Source organism: Pristiophorus japonicus, chromosome 15 (assembly GCF_044704955.1).
Source record: "Pristiophorus japonicus isolate sPriJap1 chromosome 15, sPriJap1.hap1, whole genome shotgun sequence".
Classification (NCBI taxonomy): domain Eukaryota; kingdom Metazoa; phylum Chordata; class Chondrichthyes; family Pristiophoridae; genus Pristiophorus; species Pristiophorus japonicus.
The window spans coordinates 57,232,342-57,256,714 of NC_091991.1; the positions used below are offsets into that span (position 1 = coordinate 57,232,342).

The window sequence follows — 24,373 nt, forward strand, 5'->3', positions numbered from 1 at the left end:
GATCAGTTCCCTCTCTACATCAGAGATGTCCAAACTCTTTGTCTTCATGGCCACAACAGATGGTCACTGTGGAGCCTCAGGGGCCACATATGAAAGTTTAATTAAATCCTCCCATTAATTAGCATATTTCTCAAGTTGTTGACACTGACAGATATTAGTGTTCTGATTTAGGATTAATCCACCATGAGGAGTAGCCTTTTCCAAATCTGCAGGCTAACAAAATTCAAACAGGACAAGCTAGTGAATAAGAAATATAAACATATTTAACACACGGTGCCTGGATTTTGAGGCCCAGATTTCTGGCTCTAGGGGACTGCATGTGTCCCAATGGATGGATGCAGTTTGGACATTACACGACCTGCTGAGTGTATCTAGCAGGATCAATTTTTGTTCTAGATCATGATTGCACTATTTGTACAAGTTCAATGGCTGGAGGATCTCCATCTTGGAACACAAGGCTGAATATGCGACTCATCCTATTCACTTTACTTTTTGTGAGGAAAGATGCTAAGAGATGAAGGAATTCTGCATGACTTTAGCAAAGAAAAGTCAGCATCATAAATTTGCAGATGACACTAAACTGGGTGGCGGTGTGAGCTGTGAGGAGGACGCTAAGAGGCTGCAGGGTGACTTGGATAGGTTAAGTGAGTGAGCAAATGCATGGCAGATGCAGTATAATGTGGATAAATGTGAGGTTATCCACTTTGGTGGCAAAAACACAAAGGCAGAATATTATCTGAATGGCGGCAGTTTAGGAAAAGGGGAGGTGCAACGAGACCTGGGTGTCATGGTACATCAGTCATTGAAAGTTGGCATGCAGGTACAGCAGGCGGTGAAGGCGGCAAATGTATGTTGGTCTTCATAGCTAGGGGTTTTGAGTATAGGAGCATGGAGGTCTTACTGCAGTTGTATAGGGCCTTGGTGAGGCCTCACCTGGAATATTGTGTTCAGTTTTGGTCTCCTAACTTGAGGAGGGACGTTCTTGCTATTGAGAGAGTGCAGCGAAGGTTCACCAGACTGATTCCTGGGATGACTGGGTTGACATATGAGGAGAGACTGGATCAACTGGGCCTTTATTCACTGGAGTTTAGAAGGATGAGAGGGGATCTCATAGAAACATATAAAATTCTGACGGGACTGGACAGGTTAGATGCAGGAAGAATGTTCCCGATGTTGGGGAAATCCAGAACCAGGGGACACAGTCTAAGGATAAGGGATAAGCCATTTAGGACTGAGATGAGGAGAAACTTCTTCACTGAGAGAGTTGTTAAACTGTGGAAGTCCCTACCGCAGAGAGTTGTTGATGCCAGTTCATTGGATATATTCATGAGGGAGTTAGATATGGCCCTTATGGCTAAAGGATCAAGGGGTATGGAGAGAAAGCGGGAAAGGGGTACTGAGGTGAATGATCAGCCATGATCTTATTGAATGGTGGTGCAGGCTCGAAGGGCCGAATGGCCTACTCCTGTACCTATTTCGATGTTTCTATAAATGAACCGCTGACTCCCAGTCGGAGGTTAAATCTTGATTCCATGTGAGACCAGCACAAAGATATCTGCATTTGGCTTGTTGATTATCAACAGGCCCAGCTGGACAAAGTGCACAAAGCTCAGGGAGTGAATTTCCTGATTGTTTGCTGTAACTTTGGCAGTTAATCTGTATAAACCCTCGATAAACGGCTTAAACATTGCTAACACCAGTTTTCAGGGGTTTCCATGGCTCTTTCGCTGAAGTTATGCAGTAAAGTGGGAGAAATCCCCAGAATATCATTAGTCACTGTGCTAGTTACCAAGACGGTTGTTCTGGTGATTCTTACCTTGCCTCTGCCACAGCCTGCTGGATGGCATCCTCAATAAGCAGACTTGATGCTGCCTGCTCCTCTGGAACAGGGACAGCAATCAGCACACCACTGTCCTGGCCAAACTTCTGGGCATTGGCTATTAAAATAAAAACAACAAATACTTTGACTTTATTGCGCGGTCACTTGTAGCTCTCCCAGCTGGTTATAGCTGTCAGTCCTGCATTAAGGCACAGCAACAAAGCTATGACTGGCTCTTGAAACACTATAAAATCTCTGATACACCTAAACTGGCAATTTGAATATTTATTCAGACTAAAGTTATTCCATTTCTTTGTCATTACTTGCAGCTCTTGGGAGATATCTTTCTTTCACTATTCCTATTTAAATGCAGATTAGATATAATTGTTATATACCACGGCAAACTTGTCATCTTCAGGCGGTAATGGACAAGCCAGGTTTACACAAGTTTCAACAAACTCAAGTGTAGCTCCAACCAAACAGTCCCTGGTATGGGAGTTCCCCGACCTATACACAGCTGGTTATTCACTGGTGCCTAGTTCTACCTGGAGTCGTATTGTCCAGCCTGTGAGATGATATCCATCCTGTTTATCACTGAACCATTTCCATTGCTTTGACACAGATATCTCAACACAGTTTAAACTGAAATCAGACATTTCTCCATCAATGGAGTAGAGCAGAGCACACATGGAACAAGTGTTCCCTTGGTAAGCACACTGACATTACTAAACGCACCAAAGATGTTATATATGTAAACCTGAAATACCTTGTTTAACCACCAGAGGGCTCATTCTCTGGAGTCCCAAGGGATCCCACAATCCCTTGGGAGCACCTATACTTAAGGAGGCCTCACAGGCTGGAGAGGCACTCTGGAGACCTGCAATAAAAGACTACGGTCACACTTTACTTTGAGCTCACAGTATCTGGCCAGACTCTTTATTCATACACAACAAGTGGCGACGAGATACAGATGATGAACCCCACCACAATGATGCAGAGAACAGTGGACATTCTGGAGAAATTTTCGGAGGGAGATGATTGGGGAGCCTTCATGGAGCGACTCAACTAATACTTCATGGCTAACGAGCTGGAAGGAGAAGCGAACGCTGCCAAACGAAGGGCGATTTGCCTCACCATTTGCAGGGCACCAACGTATGGCCTCATGAAAAATCTGCTTGCTCCAGCAAAACCCACTGAGAAATCGTATGATGATTTGTGCACACTGGTCCGGGAGCATCTTAACTTGAAGGAAAGCGTTCTGATGGCGAGGTACCGGTTCTACACATGCAAGAGGTCTGAAGGCCAGGGAGTGGCGAGCTATATCGCCGAGCTAAGACGCCTTGCAGGACATTGCGAATTTGAAGGATATTTGGAGCACATGCTCAGGGACTTCTTTTTACTTGGCATTGGCCATGAAGTAATATTTCGCAAACTTTTGACTGTAGAGACACCAACCTTGAGTAAAGCCATAGCGATAGCCCAGGCGTTCATCGCCACCAGTGACAATACCAAACAAATCTCTCAGTATACGAGGGCTGCTACAAGTACTGTGAACAAAGTAGTGTTGTTTTCAAATCGTAACGTACAGGGCAGGCCCCACATGCCTGCAGCTGCACGTCCACAGATGTCTCAGAGTCCACCGTCAAGGCTGATGAATGCTTGGCCATTAACACCTTGTTGGCGCTGCGGGGGTGATCATCGTTTCCATTCATGTCACTTCAAAGGATACGTTTGCAAGGGCTGTGGAACAATGGGACACCTCCAACGTATGTGCAGGCGAGCTGCAAACCCTGCTAATCCTGCAAACCACCATGTTGCAGAGGAAGGCAGATCCACGGCGGATCACGACGAACCAGAGCCTCAAACCGAGGAAGCAGAGGTATATGGGGTGCACACATTTACCACAAAGTGTCCCCCGATAAAACTGAAGGTTGAATTAAATGGACTCCCAGTGTCAATGTAGCTGGACAAGGGTGCGAGCCAGTCCATTATGAACAAATTGTGGTGCAACAAGGCCTCAAACCAGTCCTGACTCCCATTCACACTAAACTGAGAACTTATACAAAGGAACTGATTCCCGTAATCCGCAGTGCTACTGTAAAGGTCTCCTACGATGGAGCGGTGCACAAATTATCACTCTGGGTGGTACCGGGCGATGGCCCCACGCTGCTCGGCAGGAGCTGGCTGGGGAAGATACTCTGGAACTGGGAGGGCGTCCGAGCGCTCTCGCCCATCGACGACACTTCGTGTGCCCAGGTCCTAAACAAGTTCCCTCGCTGTTCGAACCAGACATCGGGCAGTTCCAAGGAGCAAAAGTGCAGAGCCACCTAATTCCGGGGGCACGATCCATCCATCACAAGGCGAGAGCAGTACCGTACATGATGAGAGAGAGAGTGGAGATCGAGCTGGATCGGCTGCAACGAGAGGGTATCATTTCGCCGATTGAATTCAACGAGTGGGCCAGTCCGATTGTTCTCGTCCTCAAGGGAGACGGCACCATCAGAATCTGTGATTACAAAATAATTATCAATCGTTTCTCCCTGCAGGATCAATACCCACTACCAAAGGCAGGCGACCTTTTTAGGACGCTGCCGGGAGGAAAGACGTTCACGAAGCTGGACTTGACCTCGGCCTACATGACGCAGGAGCTGGAGGAATCATCGAAGGGCTCCACCTGCATCAATACGCACAAAGGTCTCTTCATTTACAACAGATGCCCGTTTGGGATTCGATCAGCCGCGGCGATATTCCACAGAAACATGGAAAGCTTTCTGAAGTCGGTCCCCCACACCGTGGTCTCCCAGGACGACATCTTGGTCACAGGTCGGGACACAGTCGAGCATCTGCAGAACCTGGAGGAGGTTCTTAATCGGCTCAATCGCGTGGGGCTCAGGTTAAAATGCTCAAAGTACATTTTCCTGGTGCCAGAAGTGGAGTTTCTGGGGAGAAGAATCACGGTGGACGGCATCAGGCCCACAGATTCGAAGACAGAGGCAATCAAGAACACACCGAGGCCACAGAACATGACGGAGCTGCGGTCATTTCTAGGACTCCTGAACTACTTTGGTAACTTCTTACCAGGTCTTAGCACACTGTTAGAACCACTGCATTCTTTACTGCATAAAGGAGATGAATGGGTATGGGGTAAAAGCCAAGAAAATGCCTTTGTAAAAGCTAAAAAACTGATATGCTCAAACAAATTGCCTGTGTTGTATGATCTATGTAAGTGTTTGGTACGAGCATGTGATACGTCGTTATACGGTGTTGGGTGTGTATTGCAACAAGCTAATGAATCTGGGAAATTGCAACCGGTTGCTTATGCATCCAGAAGTCTGTCTAAGGCTGAGAGGGCCTACAGCATGATTGAAAAAGAAGCGTTAGCGTGTGTTTATGGAGTAAAGAAAATGCATCAATATCTGTTTGGGCTCAAATTTGAATTGGAAACCATCCATAAGCCACTGATATCCCTCTTTTCTGAAAGTAAGGGGATAAATACGAATGCATCTGCCTGCATCCAGAGATGGGTGCTCACGTTGTCCGCATATAACTACGCCATCCGCCACAGGCCCGGCACAGAAAACTGTGCCGAGGCTCTCAATAGGCTGCCATTGCCCACCACAGGGGTGGAAATGGCACAGCCCGCAGATTTAGTTATGGTAATGGAAGCATTCGAGAGTGAGCAATCACCTGTTACCGCCCGACAGATTAGAACCTGGACGAGCCAGGACCCCTTAACTGTCCTCAGTAAAAAAACTGTGCTTCACGGGAGCTGGTCCAGTGTCCTGTTAGAAATGCAGGAAGAAATAAAGCCATACCAGCGGCGCACAGATGAAATGTCTTTACAGACAGACTGCCTTCTGTGGGGTAATCGGGTAGTGGTACTAAAAAAGGGCAGGAACACTTTCATTAATGGTCTAGTGTCCATGTTGACTATGCAGGCCTGTTCTTGGGAAAAATGTTCGTAGATGTGTACTCCAAATGGATTGAATGTGAGATAATGTTGGCAAGCGCGTCCGCTGCCACCAGTGAAAGCCTGCGGGCCATATTTGCCACGCACGGCCTGCCTGATGTCCTTGTGAGTGACAATGGGCCGTGTTTCACCAGTGCCGAATTCAAAGAGTTCATGACCCGCAATGGGATCAAACATGTCACATCTGCTCCGTTCAAACCAGCATCCAATGGTCAGACAGAGAGAGCAGTGCAAACAATCAAGCAGAGCTTGAAGAGGGTAACTGAAGGCTCACTGCAGACTCGCCTATCCCGAGTCCTGCTTAGTTACCGCACGAGACTCCACTCGCTCACTGGGATTCCACCCGCTGAACTGCACATGAGAAGGGCACTTAAGACAAGGCTCTCGTTAGTCCACCCTGATCTACATGAACAGGTAGAGAGCAGGCGGCTTCAACAAAGTACATATCATGACAGCGCAAATGTGTCACGCGAAATTGAGATTAATGATCCTGTATTTGTGTTGAACTATGGACAAGGTCCCAAGTGGCTTCCCGGCACTGTCGTGGCCAAAGAGGGGAGTAGGGTGTTTCGGGTCAAACTTTCAAATGGACTCATCTATAGAAAACACTTGGACCAAACCAAACTCAGATTCACAGACTATCCTGAGCAACCCACATTAGACCCTATCTTTTTTGACCCCCCAATACACAAACAAGTGGCACCGACACAGCAGTTGACCACAAAGCAGAACCCATCACCCGCAGCAGCCCAGCAGGACTCACCACACCAGGCAGCCCAGCAAGGCCAGCTGCACAGCAGCCCAGCAAGGGCCCAACAAATGACTCACCAAAACCAGTATTTGTACCGAGACGATCAACCAGGGAAAGGAAGGCCTTATATCGGCTCACATTGTAAATAGTTACACTATTGACTTTGGCGGGGGGAGTGATGTTGTATATGTAAACCTGAAATACCTTGTTTAACCACCAGAGAGCTCATCCCCTGGAGTCCTAAGGGATCCCACAATCCCTTGGGAGCACCTGTACTTAAGGAGGCCTCACAGGCTGGAGAGGCACTCTGGAGACCTGCAATAAAAGACTACGGTCACACTTTACTTTGAGCTCACAGTATCTGGTCAGACTCTTTATTCATACACTACAGAATGAATTCCTCTTCCCTTTTTCTCTCCTGAGGGCACTGGCTCGAGCTTACTGCCTTCTGGTACCTTATCCAAGTGACCATTGAGTGGCCACATGAGTACTGACAGGCTAGTCCACCTGGACCGGTAACACCGTGAAGCCCAATACTATCCACACATGTACATTTTTGACCAAGAGTGGAATCCCTGGCTCTTTCCCAGACCAGAGGCACTGAGGCCAATTGTAATAGCCTTACTGCTGCTTCGGCTGAGCAAGTTAACTCAGTAGAAACGGGCGGGGGTTTGAACCTGGGACTTTCCCAGACTATATGCATCAGTGCGACACTGGGCTTTGCACTTACTGGACAGATTTAAACAACCGTGATCTATATCAACAAATTCAAACAGTTGCAACCACTGCCATGGTAATTTTGTGACCACTTCTACACGGAGCTCTGAAACCAGCGGATGTGGTGCAGATTTTCATGAGCAATTTACAATGTACCATCTGATGATGCTGTAGTCTCAGGGCAAACCAAGCAGACAGATCCTACCAATAAGCTGGGCTGCTTCCTCTTCGTCGGTGACATTATAAGGAGATTGAAAGCCACTTTTTGGAGTAAAGAATGCTGGGAAGTCACGTGTCTTTCCGAATGTGGCCACACATACCCCGTGTGTCTCCTAAAGTAACCAAAAATAGAGAGTTAACTGAGAATATTATCCAAAGTAACAGCAGTTTGCTGCAACTTTACTTTCATCCAGCATCACTCACAGATCCATTTCTCTGAGGACAGCATTGTCTTCTTACAGCATAATGTCCCCACATTACAACAGTGTCTACACTTCAAAAGTATTTCATTGGCTGCAATGTGTTTGGGACTTCCTGAGGTCGTGAAAGGCGCTATAGAAATGCAAGTCTTTTTTTCCTTTTTCTTGAATTGGTATGAGGAGGTATAGGAAAGAGAGGCGGGAATAGAGAATCAGCGGAGTATGAAAAAGAGGGTGTAAAGAATAATCACGAGTGTGAGAAAGGGAGAAAAGTAGAATCCGAAAAGTGTAAGAGAGGGGATAACAAGAATCAAGCACCCACTTGCTACCTGTCCAGATGGTACAAAACGGGGGAACTTGTCTCGAGAATGAATCACGGAGTGTGCACTCTGACCTTACAGCCAGTGGTATGGCCGTGATCAGCACTTAGTACAGCCATACTTTCAGTGGGCACTGTCGCATCTGCACACTAAACTTACAACAAATGAGAAGTCAGTCCATCTTCATTCTCATTTTTAGTGTGCTGGTACCACAGAGTGCACTGAAAACATTATTGTAATAAGTGCTAATCCCTGCTAGGTATTCAATGATCAGATCAAAAGACAATGGCATCTTGCTGGCCCATTTAGGCTACGTATGTAATCTTTACTTCTTCTCACCCACTGCCAGGTCAGGTGCAAAATAAAGCCTATTCTACTGGGGGCCCCACAATATAGATCAACCCACCTACCGCACTATTGCAACATTTAATTTCCAACACCAGCTATGATGGAAGCCTCCCCAAGTAACATTATTAATTCAGTGCCAATTTTGTTAAATTATTTGCAGTGTCTGCTGTGGGAACCCATTTGCAATTGATCCAAACTCATTTTACAAGAATGAAAAAGAGGTTCATCCATTAGTCTAGGCTGAATTGAAAGTCAGCTGCGAAGGGATAATATATCTCTATAAATGACTATCTATGAGCCACTATACCAAGTATTCCAATGTTCGTCCAATATCCAGGATAGATTTGACTCCTGCTGAAATGACAGCAACAGGGGTGCGTCCCAACTCCGTCAGATCTGCGCTTATATCCAGTGCTGCAAAAATAAAATAATGGTATCATCTGTTACGTTCAGGATAATTACCCTGACACCAATCCAACAGTCTTGTGGGATATTTCATGAAACAAGTTCTAACAAGATGTATTAGTTAATCGATGTGAAGCAGAGTTAACATACTTTGGGGACGAAATTGGGCTCTTGTGTACCTGCCATTAGGGGGCGCTAACTGGGCGCAAATGGGTTTTCGCCCGGGCTCGGCGAGAACAGTGTCTCCCCGCAAAACTGGGCAGGGGTTTTGCGGAGGCGCTAACAGGTAGTACTTCACTCCTGCCAGTAGTGTCCTGCCCGGTGATGATGACATCATAGCCGTGCGCAGTGCCCCGTTACCGCCCCGGAAGAGAAATTCGACCGCGCCCCCTCACTTACCGCCTGGCGCTGACGACAGCTTCAGCTGTCGAGTTGAAGTTGGGAGTTGGCTGGAGCAATGCTATTTAAAGGCGCCATCTTTACTAACAATTTTTGTCGGCCATTATTCTTTGCAGCTTGCTAACACATTGGCAGAGTGGCTGTTGGAGAGATTTGAGCAATTTTCACTTCACGTCTGTTCTGCCTGTTAACCATTCCTTTGTTTCATTGAGGGCAGATTTGAAACTATAACATTTATATCGTTTCATGAGGGCTGTGCTGGCACTCATGCTCCTGCTCCGACTGTCACCATCGGAGGCTTCTTAAGCGGAGACAAAGGCAGGGAGCAAGACGGAGAAAGACAGCAAAATATGGCCAGAGGGAGAAGGCCCAACAGGGCTGGCAACAGGAGACCTTACCCTCCCAGGGTATTCCAGCAGTACTTCTCCTTCATCAATTTCACTGAGGAACAGTGTGTTCGAAGGCTGCACTTCAGCAAGGACGTGGTCACAGAGTTCTGCCATCTGCTGCAACCAGATCTTGAGCCTCAGACCAGGGTGAGGACGGCTCTCTGTGGCAGTAAAGGTCAATTTCTCGCTCAATTTCTACCCCAATGGATTCTTCCAGTGTGCAACATCTCCAATATCTCCCAGTTTACCATCCATCGCTCCATCCACGTTGTCACAGATGCTCTGTACAGAAGGAGAAGAGATTACATCTCCATTCCTGTGACCAGAGAGAAGCAGCACAAGTGTGCATGTAGCTTTGTCAGGGTAGTGGGCTTCCCCATGGTGCCGGGCGAAATTGATTGCACCCACATCACTTTGCAGGCACCGCATAACAATCCCAAAGTATTCCATAACCGCAAAGACTTCCACTCATTGAATGTGCAGTTGATGTGTGACCACACACACAGAATCCTCACCGTCAATGCCCGCTATCCTGGCAGCATTCTTCCAGCCACCACATCAAGCTCGCGGCTGGCTGCTCGGAGGCAAGGGCTATCCGTTCTCCACTTGGCTCATGACTCCCCTTCACAACCCCACTACTCCTGCCCAGCACTTCTACAATGAGAGCCATGCCGCCATCAGGAACATCATTGAGCAGACCATCAGAGTGCTCAAGCAACGGTTCCGCTGCCTTCACTACTCGGGAGGAGTCCTTACAGTACTTGCCTGAGCGGATGTCCCTATTTGTCGTCGTTTACTGCATGCTGCACAACCTGGCCATCATGAGGCCATAGCCATTGCCACCGCCACCAGGCATAGCCTTACCACCTCAGGAGGAGGAGGAGCAGGAGGAGGAGGAACAGCAGCACCAGCGATGGAGGAGGGATCCACTCCATCGTGATTGTGCAAGGCAGCTCCGCGACTGTCTCATCAGAGTTCGGTTCCAGTGAATTCCATCCCACTTCCCGGTTCCTCTGGACGTCCCCATCACCACATCCATTTGCTCTTCTATACCAAAGCCTCAATACTGAAAGAAGAGACAACAGCAAAGATGAAACATTCCAATAAAAATTTTTGAGATCGCTCCCGAAGTTCCCTTTCCCCTTGGCCTTGCTGCAGCCCGCTAGGCCCCAGTGCATCACCCAGTGCAGACCCCTCGACTAACCTAACCTCTAACAAATGCGTAGTGCCAGTATCTGAGCTGGTGCCTATGGGTGAGAGATGCAATGACGCCGTGCTTGGCTCCTCCTCCTCTTCCTCCTGACTGTGCTGGGGGGGGGGCTCAGGTACAGGCTGCATAAATGGCACAAGACTCGCGTTAAGGCGAGGGCACAGGGGCAGGATTGGAGCAAAGAAGGCAGGCAGTATCAGGAGCTGGAAGGTGATAAAGATTTCTGGTTTGACGGGGAAGTGGGATGAGAAAAGAAGAGGGGATAAAGATACCGTTGTTGCCCCCAGCGGGGTCGAAGTCTTCGCCGGCCAAGGCACCCAATGCTCCTCCAGATCTGAGAGCTGGTGCAGTTGAGGTTCCCCTCTCCAGTCCTCTGCTGCTCCATCCTGTTGTGTGCTATCTTGGCCTGCAAAAGAAAGGAACTTGTGAGAGTAAGAGTCCAGCTATGTATGTGGAAGATATGCCTGCCATGGTTGAATAGCTGTGAATGTAGGCAAGGCAGGAGATGAGGATGTGAGTGTGAGTATCTGCAGATGCTTGGTGGTTGAGTGGTAGGGAAGTGGTGGTTTGCACAGTGTGCGCAGACAGGTCAAAGGCTGATATGTAGGAGGTGTGGAATTTCTTGCAGCACTGTGTCAGGATTCTGTCTACCACAGTGACGGCTGATACCTCCTCGGCCACTTCTCGCCACATGGCCCTGAATACCTGTGAGAATGGCCTCCTTCCAGATGGAGGGAACAACGACTCTCTCCTTCTCTCCACTGCCTCCACCAATGTCTCCAACGCCACATTATTAAAGCGTGGGGCCCTCTCCCTTGAAGCAGGATTCGCATGAGCCATCGCACAAAGGTGTCTCAGTTGCTGAGAGGTCAGACTGAAGTGCAGCAATGCTGAAAATGAGCAGCAGCAACAGTTTGAAATTACCTCCCCTTCAAGAGCTGGAATGAGCTAGAGGCAAATCAGCTGAAATTGGATAACTCTCTGGCAATAGCGCCATGCAGTGTCCCACTGAGGTTATTATTAGTGCCTCATTTACCGCACCCCTTCACTCCTGTGGCAAAATCACCCAATTTCCCACAATTTTGCAATCCATTTTGCTGGGAGTTAACTTTTCAAACTGAATTTTGCCCCCTTTGTCTCCTTATTTATGTACTGATGCTCCCCAGAGGGCTGGAAAATGTATGCAGTTTTTTGCTTCCATTGGTAATATAATATTTCTGGAAGGGTGGTTGTATCATGGGGCCCAAGCTTCCCCAGGAGTTGCTCCATTTTTTTTTTTGACCAACTAGATTTTTTTGGAGTATCTTAAAAATCGCAATTCTGCCTATTTAATTTGCTCAAGTGTAAGTGAGTTAGTTAGGTTTTTTTTTAAGTTTAGTTTTTTTTACAAAGGGGGCATTACCAGCCACTTATGCCTGTTTTGGCCATTTAAGCAAGTTTAGACAGCTAAAAGTTACTGCAAACTAAATTAGGCCAGCGTATGTGGCCACTTGTGTCCGCACATAAAAACCTTGCGGTGAGCTAAGAAATCAGCGCAGGTAGCCAGAGATAGGGGGGGGAAGGGAAGTGAGAGGACCTTGCAAAGCACTAAACATATTCACAACAGCATTAAAGAAACATAAATACATTTAAAGCACCAAGCACTAAACAAAGCACAAAAATAAACATTCAATAACAAATAAAATATAGAAGGAAGCTGTGAGGACCTGCACCAAGCACCAAGACTTACAAAGCGCTAAACAAAGCCCAAAAAGTAATAAGCAATTAATTAACAAATAAAAAATAGAAGGAACCCTGCACCTAAAGCACCAAGACCAAAGTAATAAGCAATCAATCAATCAATAAATAACAAATAAAAAATAGAAGTCCTACCTTAGGGAACACAGTGGGCCGCCGATGAGGGAGCCCATTCGACCAGGGCTAGGGGCGGCGTGCTTCGGACCCCTCCCACACAGCCTGCAGAACGTCACAGAGATTCGGGCTGCAAGGAACTACTGCACATGCGCGCACACTCTAGCGCGCATTTGCAGAGGTCCCGGCACTGTCGCGCACTCCACTTCCTCTAGCGGCAGGTCCCGGGGCGATGCTGGGGCGCAATTGGCAGGGCTACGCAGATGCTCCGCGTAGCGCTGACATGGTTCAACGCCCCTCCCCTTCGCCGAAAGGGGAGGGCCGCTATGCACTCTGCATGGCCTCTGATGACCTCCACTAGGCCACCAGGGCAGTGTGAGACCAGGCCTACAGCTCGGCCCCCAAAATGGAGTGTTGGGCTGCACGATGGCGGCCCGGACCACGCAAGGGGTGAAGATGTCGGGACGACTGGTGAGTCAGCAAAACCACCAAGATGGCGGCGCGAGGTGCTTGCAACCCCTCCTTTAACTTCCGCCCTGCGAGCAGGTGTTGACATGGTTCGTGACCCGCGAAGCTGGTGCTGACACTGCTTGTGGCAGCTTCGCGGAGTGTGAGGCAAAATCCGCCGCGGGGCTGAAAGGGATTGGCGCGCAGCGCTAAGTGTCGCATGCACACCAATAACGTCATCGTGGTTACGCGGCAGCCAAGGGGTGCCTCCGCTTACTCCTGCGCAATTTTGCAGGAGCCAGTGGAAACCCCACCCGCAGGGCGAGAAGTGTTTCACCCCCCGATAGTGCCCTCCGGAGCCTCTAATTGCTGTCGTAAGCGGAGGCAATTTTGACCCCAGTTTCTCCTCCTCTTGATCCTAAATCATTTACATTTAATCTTTGTTCTAGATGCCCCAATTACTGGAAAGATCCAGCGGCCAAAATTAGTGAAGGCCAAGGCCCGCCCAAAGGAGCGCCGAGTGTCCGGGCGGTACTTTGCCTGGAAAATTCCTCTAAAAGAGGTGGCAGTACCGCCCGGAGGCCAAAAAACAGTCTGGGCAGGAGCTCTCAATCTCGCCGGCAAAGGCTCTTGCCGCCCAAGTGCCGCCCAGGGAGGAGGGAAGACCGGCAAATATAAATCATGGCGAACAAAAAAAACACCGGAACACCTTCAGGGGACCACATCCAGGTAAGTCACTGTAAAAAAAATGTTTCAATCTGGTCACTAACCTTTTAATCCATTCTTCATACCTACCGTCGGGGTTAGAACAGCCTCCACGCAGCGGTGCTTCCCCCTGCTGGTGTCGACTCCCGCCAAACTCCTGCCCGTACCAATCTGGCAGCTTGGCAGGCGGGAGGCCAATTACACTACTTGGCCGCCAGAGGAGGTCAGCGGGCAGTTCCCGGCAGTACTCCTCTCCCACCCACTCCAAGCCAAGTGGAAATTGGCAAAGAGAATGTTACGTCTTGAATAAAGAATCAGACTAGATACTGCAAACTCAAAGTAAGGTGTGACTGTAGTCCTTTATTACAGATCTCAGAGTGCCTCTCCAGCCTGTGAGGCCTCCTTATATACAAGCGCTCCCAAGGGATTGTGGGATCCCTTGGGACTCCAGGGGATAAGCCCTCTGGTGGTTAGACATGGTATTTACAAGTTTACATACATAACAACACTCTCCCCCAAAGTCAATAGTGTAACTGTAGTGTATGGAGAAAGAGTCAGACTGAACACTGTGAGCTAAAACTAAAGTGTGACCTTAGTTTTTTATTGCAGATCTCCAGAGTGCCTCTCCAACCTGTGAAGCCTCCTTAAATAACTGTGCTCCCAAGAGATTATGGGATCCCTTGGGACTCCAGGGATGAGCCCTCTGGTGCTTGTACAGAGTAAATACAAGTTTACATATATAACACTCCTCCCCCAAAGTCAATAGTGTAACTATTTACAATGTGAGTCGATCTGGGACCCTTCTTGCCCTGGTTGATCGTCTCGGTGTGAAAGCTGGTGTTGTTGAATCATTTGTTGGGCCCTTGCTGGACTGCTGTGCAGTTGGCCTTGCTGGGCTGCCTGATGTGTTGGCCCCTGTTGGGCTGCTGTGGATGATGGGTTCTGCTTCGTGGTCAACCGTGGTGCCGGTTGCCACTAGTGTGTATGTTGGGAGATCAAAAAAGGTAGGGTCCAAGGTGGGTTGCTCAGGATAGTCCGTGAATCTGAGTTTGATTTGGTCCAAGTGTTTCCGGTGAATGAGTCCATTTGAAAGTTTGACCCAAAACACCCTATTCTCCTCTTTGGCCATGACAGTGCCGGGAAGCCACTTAGGACCTTGTCCATAATTTAATACAAATACAGGATCATTGATTTCAATCTCGCATGACACATTTGCACTATCATGGTATGCACTTTGTTGAAGCCGCCTGCTCTCTACCTATTCATGTAGATCAGGGTGAACAAACGAGAGCCTTGTCTTAAGTTCTCTTTTCATGAGCAGTTCAGCAGGTGGGATCCCAGTGAGTGAGTGGGGTCTCGTGCGGTAGCTATGCAGGACTCGGGATAGGCGAGTCTGCAGTGAGCCTTCAGTTACCCTCTTCAAGCCTTGCTTGATGGTTTGCACTGCTCTCACTGCCTGACCATTGGACGCTGGTTTAAACGGGGCAGATGTGACATGTTTGATCCCGTTACGGGTCATGAATTCTTTGAACTCAGTACTGGTAGAACATGGCCTGTTGTCGCTCACCAGGACATCGGGTAAGCCGTGTGTGGCAAACATGGCCCACAGGCTTTCGGTAGTGGCAGCGGACGTGCTAGCCGACATTATCTCACATTCAATCCACATGGAGTATGCGTCTACAACCACAAGGAACATTTTACCCAAGAATGGGCCTGCATAGTCGATGTGTACCTTAACCCATGGTATGGAGGGCCAAGACCATAAACTTAGCAGCGCCTCCCTGGGTGCATTGCTTAACTGCGAGTATGTATTACATCTGTGTTCGCAGGACTCTAAGTCCGCATCGATACCGGGCCACCACACGTGGGATCTGGCTATCGCTTTCATCGTTACGATGCCTGGGTGAGTACTGTGGAGGTCATTGATGAAGGTGTCACTGCCCTTCTTGGGGACCACTATTCGATTGCCCCACAGAAGGCAGCCTGCGTGTATAGACATTTCATATTTGCGCCGCTGGAATGGCTTTATTTCTTCCTGCATTTCCACTGGGACACTGGACCAACTCCCGTGAAGCACACAGCTTTTGAGTAGAGATAATAAGGGGTCCTGGCTTTTCCAGGTTTTGATCTGCCGGGCAGTGACGAGTGATTGCTCACTCTCAAATGCTTCCATAACCGTGGCTAGATCTACGGGCTACGCTATTTCTACCCCCGTGGTGGGCAATGGCAGCCTATTGAGAGCATCGGCGCAGTTTTCTGTGCCTGGCCTGTGGCAGATGGCGTAGTTGTATGCGGACAACGTGAGCGTCCATCTCTGGATGCAGGCCGAAGCGTTGGTATTGATCCCTTTACTCTCAGAGAACAGGGATATAAGTGGCTTAAGGTCAGTTTCCAATTCAAATTTTAGTCCAAACAGGTATTGATGCATTTTCTTTACCCCCATAGACACACGATAATGCTTCTTTCTCAATCATGCTGTAGGCTCTCTCAGCCTTAGACAGACTCCTGGATGTATAAGCAACCCATGTTGCAATACACACCCAACGCCATATGACGACGCATCACATGCTAGTACCAAACGCTTACATGGATCATACAACACAAGCAATTTGTTTGAGCATAACAATATTCTCGCTTTTACAAAGGCATTTTCTTGGCTTTTGCCCTAAATCCATTCGTCTCCTTTTCGTAGTAAGACATGCAGTGATTCCAACATTGTATTGAGACCCGGTAAGAAGTTACCAAAGTAGTTCAGAAGTCCCAGAAACGACAGAAGCTCCGTCACGTTCTGTGGCCTCGGTGCATTCTCGATTGCCTCCGTCTTCACGTGGGTGGGCCTGATGCCGTCCGCCGCAATCCTCCTTTCCAAGAACTCCACTTCAGGTGCCAGGAAAACGCACTTTGAGCATTTTAACCTGAGCCCCACGCAGTTGAGTCGACCAAGAACCTCCTTCAGGTTCTGCAGATGCTCGACTGTGTTCCGACCTGTGACCAAGATGTCGTCTTGGAAGACCACGGTGTGGGGGACCGACTTCAGTAAACTTTCCATTTTTCTCTGGAATATCGCCGCCGCTGATCGGATTTCAAACGGGCATCTGTTATAAACAAAAAGACCTTTGTGCGTGTTGATGCAGGTGAGGGCCTTCGATGATTCCTCCAGTTCCTGCGTCATGTAGGCTGAAGTCAGATCCAGCTTCGTGAACGTCTTTCCTCCCGCCAACATTGCAAAGAGGTCGTCGGCCTTTGGTAGTGGGTATTGGTCCTTCAGGAAGAAATGATTGATAGTTACTTTGTAATCGCCACAGATTCTGACGGTGCCGTCTCCCTTGAGGACTGGGATGATAGGACTGGCCCACTCATTGAACTCGATCGGGGAAATTATACCCTCTCTTTGCAGCCGGTCTAGCTCGATTTCTACCCTTTCTCTCATCATGTACAGTACTGCTCTCGCCTTGTGATGGATGGGTCACGCCCCCGGAATTAGGTGGCTCTGCACTTTTGCTGCTTGGAATTTCCCAATGCCTGGTTCGAATAGCGAAGGAAATTTGTTTAAGACCTGGGCACACGAAGTGTCGTCAGCGGGCGATAGCGCTCGGACGTCGTCCCAGTTCCAGCGTATCTTTCCCAGCCAGATCCTGCCGAGCAGCGTGGGACCATTGCCCGGTACCACCCATAGTGGTAGCTTGTGCACCGCTCCATCGTAGGAGACCTTTACAGTAGCACTGCCAATTACAGGAATCAGTTCTTTCGTGTAAGTTCTTAGTTTCGTGCGAACTGGAGTTAAGACTGGCCTTGAGGCCTTGTTGCACCACAACCTTTCGAAAGTCCTTTTGCCCATGATGGACTGGCTCACGCCCATGTCCAGCTCCATTGACACCGGGAATGCATTTAGTTCAATATTCAGCATTATCGGGGGACAATTTGTGGTGAATGTGTGCACCCCATGTATCTCTGCCTCCTCAATCTGAGGCTCTGGTTCGTCGTGATCGTCCGTGGATCTGTCCTCCTCTGCAACATGAAGGTTTGCAGGTTTAACAGGCTTTGCAGCTTGCCTGCACACTTGTTGGAGGTGTCCCATTGTTCCACAGCCCTTGCAAACGTACTCTTTGAATCGGCATGAATGGAAATGATGATCACCCCCGCAGCGCCAATAAGGTGTTAATGGCCTTGCATTCATCACCCTTGATGGTGGACTGAGTCATCTGCGGACGTGTAGCTGCAGGTATGTGTGACCTGCTCTGTACATTATGATTCGAAAACAACATCACTTTGTTCACAGTACTTGTAGCAGCACTTGTGTGCTGAGAGATTTGCTTCGTTTTGTCACTAGTGGCAATGAATATCTGGGCTATCGCTATGGCCTTACTCAAGGTTGTGGTCTCTACAGTCAAAAGTTTGCGAAGTATGGTTTCATGGCCAATGCCAAGTACGAAAAAGTCTCTGAGCATGTGCTCCAAATGTCCTTCAAATTTGCAATGTCCTGCAAGCCGTCTTAGTTCAGCGACATAACTCGCCATTTCCTGGCCTTGAGACCTTTTGTAGGTGTAGAACCGGTACCTCGCCATCAGAACACTTTCCTTCGGGTTCAAATGCTCTCGAACCAGTGTGCACAAATCGTCGTATGATTTCTCTGTGGGTTTCGCTGGAGTGAGCAGATTCTTCATGAGGCTATACATTGGTGCCTCACAGATGGTGAGGAGGATCGCCCTTTGTTTGGCAGCGCTCTCTTCCCCATCTTGCTCGTTGGCCATGAAGTATTGGTCGAGGCGCTCCACGAAAATTTCCCAATCATCTTCCTCCGAAAATTTCTCCAGGATGCCCAATGTTCTCTACATCTTTGGGTTCGCTATCTGTATCTCGTCGCCAGTTGTAGTGTACGGAGAAAGAGTCAGACTGAACACTGTGAGCTCAAACTAAAGTGTGACCGTAGTCTTTTATTGCAGGTCTCCAGAGTGCCTCTCCAACCTGTGAAGCCTCCTTAAATACCTGTGCTCCCAAGGGATTATGGGATCCCTTGGGACTCCAGGGGATGAGCCCTCTAGTGGCTGTACAGAGTAAATACAAGTTTAGATGTATTACAGTAACTATTTACAATGTGAGTCGATTTGGGGCCTTCCTTTCCCTGGTTGATCGTCTCGGTGCAAATGCTGGTTTTGGTGAGTTGTTTGTTGGGCCCTCACTGGGCTGCTGCGCAGCTGGCCTTGCTGGGCTGCTGGGGGTGGTGAGTCCTTCTGGGCTGCTGCGAGTGATGGGTTCTGCTTCGTGGTCAACCGCTGGGTCGATTGCCACTGATGTGTATGTTGGAGGGTCGAAAAAGGTGGAGTCTATTGTGGGTTGTTCTGGATAGTCCGTAAATCTGAGTTTGGTTTGGTCCAAGTGCTTCCTACAGGTGAGTCCATTTGAGAGTTTGACCACACACACTCTACTCCACTCTTTGGCCAAAACAGTGCCAGGAAGCCACTTGGGACCTTGTCCATAGTTCAACACAAATACAGGATCATTTATTTCAATTTCGCGTGACACATTTGCGCGATCATGATATGTATTCTGTTGAAGCTGCCTGCTCTCTACCTGTTCATGTAGATCAGAGTGTACTAACGAGAGCCTTGTCTTAAGTGCCCTTTTCATGAGCAGTTCAGTGGGAGGGACCCCAGTGAGCGAATGGAGTCTTGTGCGGTAACTAAGCAGGACTCAGGATAAGCGAGTCTGCAGTGAGCCTTTAGTTACCCTTTTCAAGCTGTGCTTGATTGTTTACACTGCTCTCTCTGCCTGACCGTTGGACGCTGGTTTAAACGGGGCAGATGTGACATGTATGATCCAATTGCAGGTCATGAACTCTTTGAACTCGGCACTGGTAAAGCACAGCCCATTGTCACTTACAAGGACATCAGGCAGGCCGTGCGTGGCAAACATGGCCCGTAAGCTTTCAATGGTGGCAGTGGACATGCTTGCCGACATTATCATACATTCAATCCATTTGGAGTATGCATCTACAACCACTAAGAACATTTTTCCCAAGAACGGGCCTGCATAGTCGACATGGACCCTGGACCACGGTTTGGAGGGCCAGGACCATAAACTTAGTGGCGCCTCACTGGGTGCATTGCTTAACTGTGAACATGTATTACATTTGTGCCCGCAGGACTCTAAGTCTGCATCGATACCGGGCCACCACACGTGGGATCTGGCAATCGCTTTCATCATTACGATGCCAGTGTGGAGATCACTGATGAAAGTGTCCCTGCCCTTTTTTGGCACCACTACCCGATTCCCCCATAGGAGGCAGTCTGCCTGCATAGACATTTCATCTTTGCGCCGCTGGTACGGCTTTATTTCCTCCTGCATCTCTAACGGGGCACTAGACCAACTCCTGTGGAGCACGCAGTTTTTTTACTAAGGACAGTAAGGAGTCCTGGCTCGTCCAGGTTCTAATCTGTCGGGCGGTAACGGGTGATTGCTCACTCTCGAATGCTTCCATTACCATGACTAAATCTGCAGGCTGTGCCATCTCCACCCCTGTGGTGAGCATTGGCACAGTTTTCTGTGCCTGGCCTGTGGCGGATGGTGTAGTTGTAGGCAGACAACGTGAGCGCCCATCTCTGGATGCGGGCCGATGCATTCGTATTTATCCCCTTGCTTTCAGAAAAGAGGGATATAAGTGGCTTATGGTCGGTTTCCAATTCAAATTTGAGCCTGAACAGATATTGATGCATTTTCTTTACCCAGTAAACATACGCTAACGCTTCTTTTTCGATCATACTGTAGACCCTCTCGGCCTTAGACAGACTTCTGGATGCATAAACAACTGGTTGCAATTTCCCAAATTCATTAGCTTGTTGCAATACACACCCGATCCCGTACGACGGCGCATCACATGCTAGTACCAAACGCTTACATGGATCATACAACACAAGCAATTTGTTTGAACATAACAGCTTCCTAGCTTGTTCAAAGGCATTTTCTTGGCTTTTACCCTTTACCCATTCATCTCTTTTATGCAGTAAAGAGTGCAGGGGTTCTAACAATGTGCTAAGACCCGGTAGGAAGTTACCAAAATAGTTCAGGAGTCCTAGAAACGACCGCAGCTCCGTCACGTTCTGTGGTCTCGGTGCTTTCTTGATTGCCTCCGTCTTCGAATCGGTGAGCCTGATGTCGTCCCCCACGATTCTTCTCCTCAGGAACTCCACTTCAGGTGCTAGGAAAACACACTTCGAGCGTTTTAGCCTCAGCCCCACACGATTAAGCCGACTAAGAATCTCCTCCAGGTGCTGCAGGTGCTCGACGGTGTCCCGACCTGTAACCAAGATGTCGTCCTGGAAGACCACGGTGCACGGGACTGACTTCAGCAAGCTTTCCATGTTCCTCTGGAATATCGCTGTGGCCGATCGAATCCCAAATGGGCATCTGTTGTAAATGAAGAGACCTTTGTGCGTGTTAATGCAGATGAGGCCTTTCGATGATTCCTCCAGCTCCTGCGTCATGTAGGCCGAGGTCAAGTCCAGCTTCGTGAACGTTTTTCCTCCCGCCAGCGTCGCAAATAGGTCATCTGCCTTTGGTAGTGGGTATTGCTCTTGCAGTGAGAAACAATTGATAGTTACTTTGCAATCACCACAGATTCTGATGGTGCCGTCTCCCTTGAGGACTGGCACAATCGGCCCACTCATTGAATTCGATCGGTGAAATGATGCCCTCTCGTTGTAGCCTGTCCAGCTCGATCGCCACCCTCTCTCTCATCATGTACAGTACCGCTCTCACCTTGTGATGGATGGGTCGCGCCCCCGGAATCAAATGACCTACATTTTTGCTCCTTGGAACTTCCCGATGCCTGGTTCGAACAGCGAGGGGAACTTGCTTAGGACCTGGGTACATGAGGTGTCGTTGACGGACGAAAGCGCTCAGGCGTCGTCCCAGTTCCAGCATATCTTTCCCAGCCTGCTCCTGCCGAACAGCGTGGGGCCATTGCCCGGTACTACCCAGAGTAGTAAATCGTGCACCGCTCCTTCGTAGGAGACCTTTACGGTACCACTGCCGATTACGGGAATCAGTTCCTTTGTGTACGTTTTTAGTTTAGTACGAATGGGAGTCAGGACTGGCCTTGAGGCCTTGCTGCACCACAATTTATCGAAAGTCTTTTTGCTCATTATGGACTGGTTTGCGCCCATGTCCAGCTCCATAGACACAGTGAGTCCATTTAATTCAACCTTCAATATTATCGGGGGACACTTTGTGGTAAATGTGCGCACCCCATATACCTCTGCCTCCTCGGTCTGAGGCTCTGGTTCGTCATGATCTGCCGTGGATCTGTCCTCCTCTGCAACATGGTGGTTTGCAGCTCGCCTGCATATACGTTGCAGGTGTCCCATTGTTCCACAGCCCTTGCAAACGTATCCTTTGAAGCGGCTTGAATGGAAACGATGATCAAGCCCACAGCACCAAGAAGGTGTTACTGGTCTTGTATTCACCAGCCTTGGTGGTGGACTCTGAGTCATCTGCGGACATGCAGCGCAGCCGTGTAAGTCCTGCCCTGTACATTTCGATTCGAAAACGTTACTTTGTTCACAGTGCTTGCAGCAGCACTAGTGTGCTGAGAAATTTGTTTGGCATTGTCACTGGTGGCAATAAATGCCTGGGCTATCATAGAAACATAGAAACATAGAAAATAGGTGCAGGAGTAGGCCATTCAGCCCTTCTAGCCTGCACTGCCATTCAATGAGTTCATGGCTGAACATGCAACTTCAGTACCCCCTTCCTGCTTTCTCGCCATACCCCTTGATCCCCCTAGTAGTAAGGACTTCATCTAACTCCCTTTTGAATATATTTAGTGAATTGACCTCAACTACTTTCTGTGGTAGAGAATTCCACAGGTTCACCACTCTCTGGGTGAAAAGTTTCTCCTCATCTCGGTCCTAAATGGCTTACCCCTTATCCTTAGACTGTGACCCCTGGTTCTGGACTTCCCCAACATTGGGAACATTCTTCCTGCATCTAACCTGTCTAAACCCATCAGAATTTTAAAAGTTTCTATGAGGTCCCCTCTCATTCTTCTGAACTCCAGTGAATACAAGCCCAGTTGATCCAGTCTTTCTTGATAGGTCAGTCCCACCATCCCGGGAATCAGTCTGGTGAATCTTCGCTGCACTCCCTCAATAGCAAGAATGTCCTTCCTCAAGTTAGGAGACCAAAACTGTACACAATACTCCAGGTGTGGCCTCACCAAGGCCCTGTACAACTGTAGCAACACCTCCCTGCCCCTGTACTCAAATCCCCTCGCTATGAAGGCCAACATGCCATTTGCTTTCTTAACCACCTGCTGTACCTGCATGCCAACCTTCAATGACTGATGTACCATGACACCCAGGTCTCGTTGCACCTCCCCTTTTCCTAATCTGTCACATAAGAACATAAGAACATAATTCAGATAATAGTCTGTCTCTCTGTTTTTACCACCAAAGTGGATAACCTCACATTTATCCACATTATACTTCATCTGCCATGCATTTGCCCACTCACCTAACCTATCCAAGTCACTCTGCAGCCTCATAGCATCCTCCTCGCAGCTCACACTGCCACCCAACTTAGTGTCATCCGCAAATTTGGAGATACTACATTTAATCCCCTTGTCTAAATCATTAATGTACAATGTAAACAGCTGGGGCCCCAGCACAGAACCTTGCGGTACCCCACTAGTCACTGCCTGCCATTCTGAAAAGTACCCATTTACTCCTACTCTTTGCTTCCTGTCTGACAACCAGTTCTCAATCCACGTCAGCACACTACCCCCAACCCATGCGCTTTAACTTTGCACATTAATCTCTTGTGTGGGACCTTGTTGAAAGCCTTCTGAAAGTCCAAATATACCACATCAACTGGTTCTCCCTTGTCCACTTTACTGGAAACATCCTCAAAAAATTCCAGAAGATTTGTCAAGCATGATTTCCCTTTCACAAATCCATGCTGACTTGGACCTATCATGTAACCTTTTTCCAAATGCACTGCTATGACATCCTTAATAATTGATTCCATCATTTTACCCACTACTGAGGTCAGGCTGACCGGTCTATAATTCCCTGTTTTCTCTCTCCCTCCTTTTTTAAAAAGTGGGGTTACATTGGCTACCCTCCACTCGATAGGAACTGATCCAGAGTCAATGGAATGTTGGAAAATGACTGTCAATGCATCCGCTATTTCCAAGGCCACCTCCTTAAGTACTCTGGGATGCAGTCCATCAGGCCCTGGGGATTTATTGGCCTTCAATCCCATCAATTTCCCCAACACAATTTCCCGACTAATAAGGATTTCCCTCAGTTCCTCCTCCTTACTAGACCCTCTGACCCCTTTTATATCCGGAAGGTTGTTTGTGTCCTCCTTAGTGAATACCGAACCAAAGTACTTGTTCAATTGGTCTGCCATTTCTTTGTTCCCCGTTATGACTTCCCCTGATTCTGACTGCTATGGCTTTACTCAAAGTTGGGGTCTCTACAGTCAAAAGTTTGCAAACTATTACTTCATGGCCAATGCCAAGTACAAAGAAGTCCCTGAGTATGTGCTTCAAGTGTCCTTCAAATTCGCAATGTCCTGCAAGGCGCCTTAGTTTGGCAACGTAGCTCGCCATTTCCTGGCCTT

General features: G+C 48.4%; 1 protein-coding gene across 8 annotated transcripts in view; it reads right to left on the reverse strand.

The window, feature by feature from the left end:
- The window catches only part of LOC139280792 (uncharacterized), a 228,693-nt gene that overhangs the window by 164,345 nt on the left and 39,975 nt on the right, over nt 1-24,373 (reverse strand). For 7 of the 8 annotated variants that reach the window (XM_070900496.1, XM_070900492.1, XM_070900494.1 and 4 more), the window contains exons 6-8: nt 8,652-8,758; nt 7,463-7,589; nt 1,817-1,937 (exon numbers count right to left, since the gene is read on the reverse strand). In XM_070900496.1, the coding sequence (XP_070756597.1) occupies nt 1,817-1,937; nt 7,463-7,589; nt 8,652-8,758 (355 nt within the window). The remainder of the gene's footprint in view (nt 1-1,816; nt 1,938-7,462; nt 7,590-8,651; nt 8,759-24,373) is intronic. The other variant, XM_070900497.1, reaches the window with a different exon arrangement.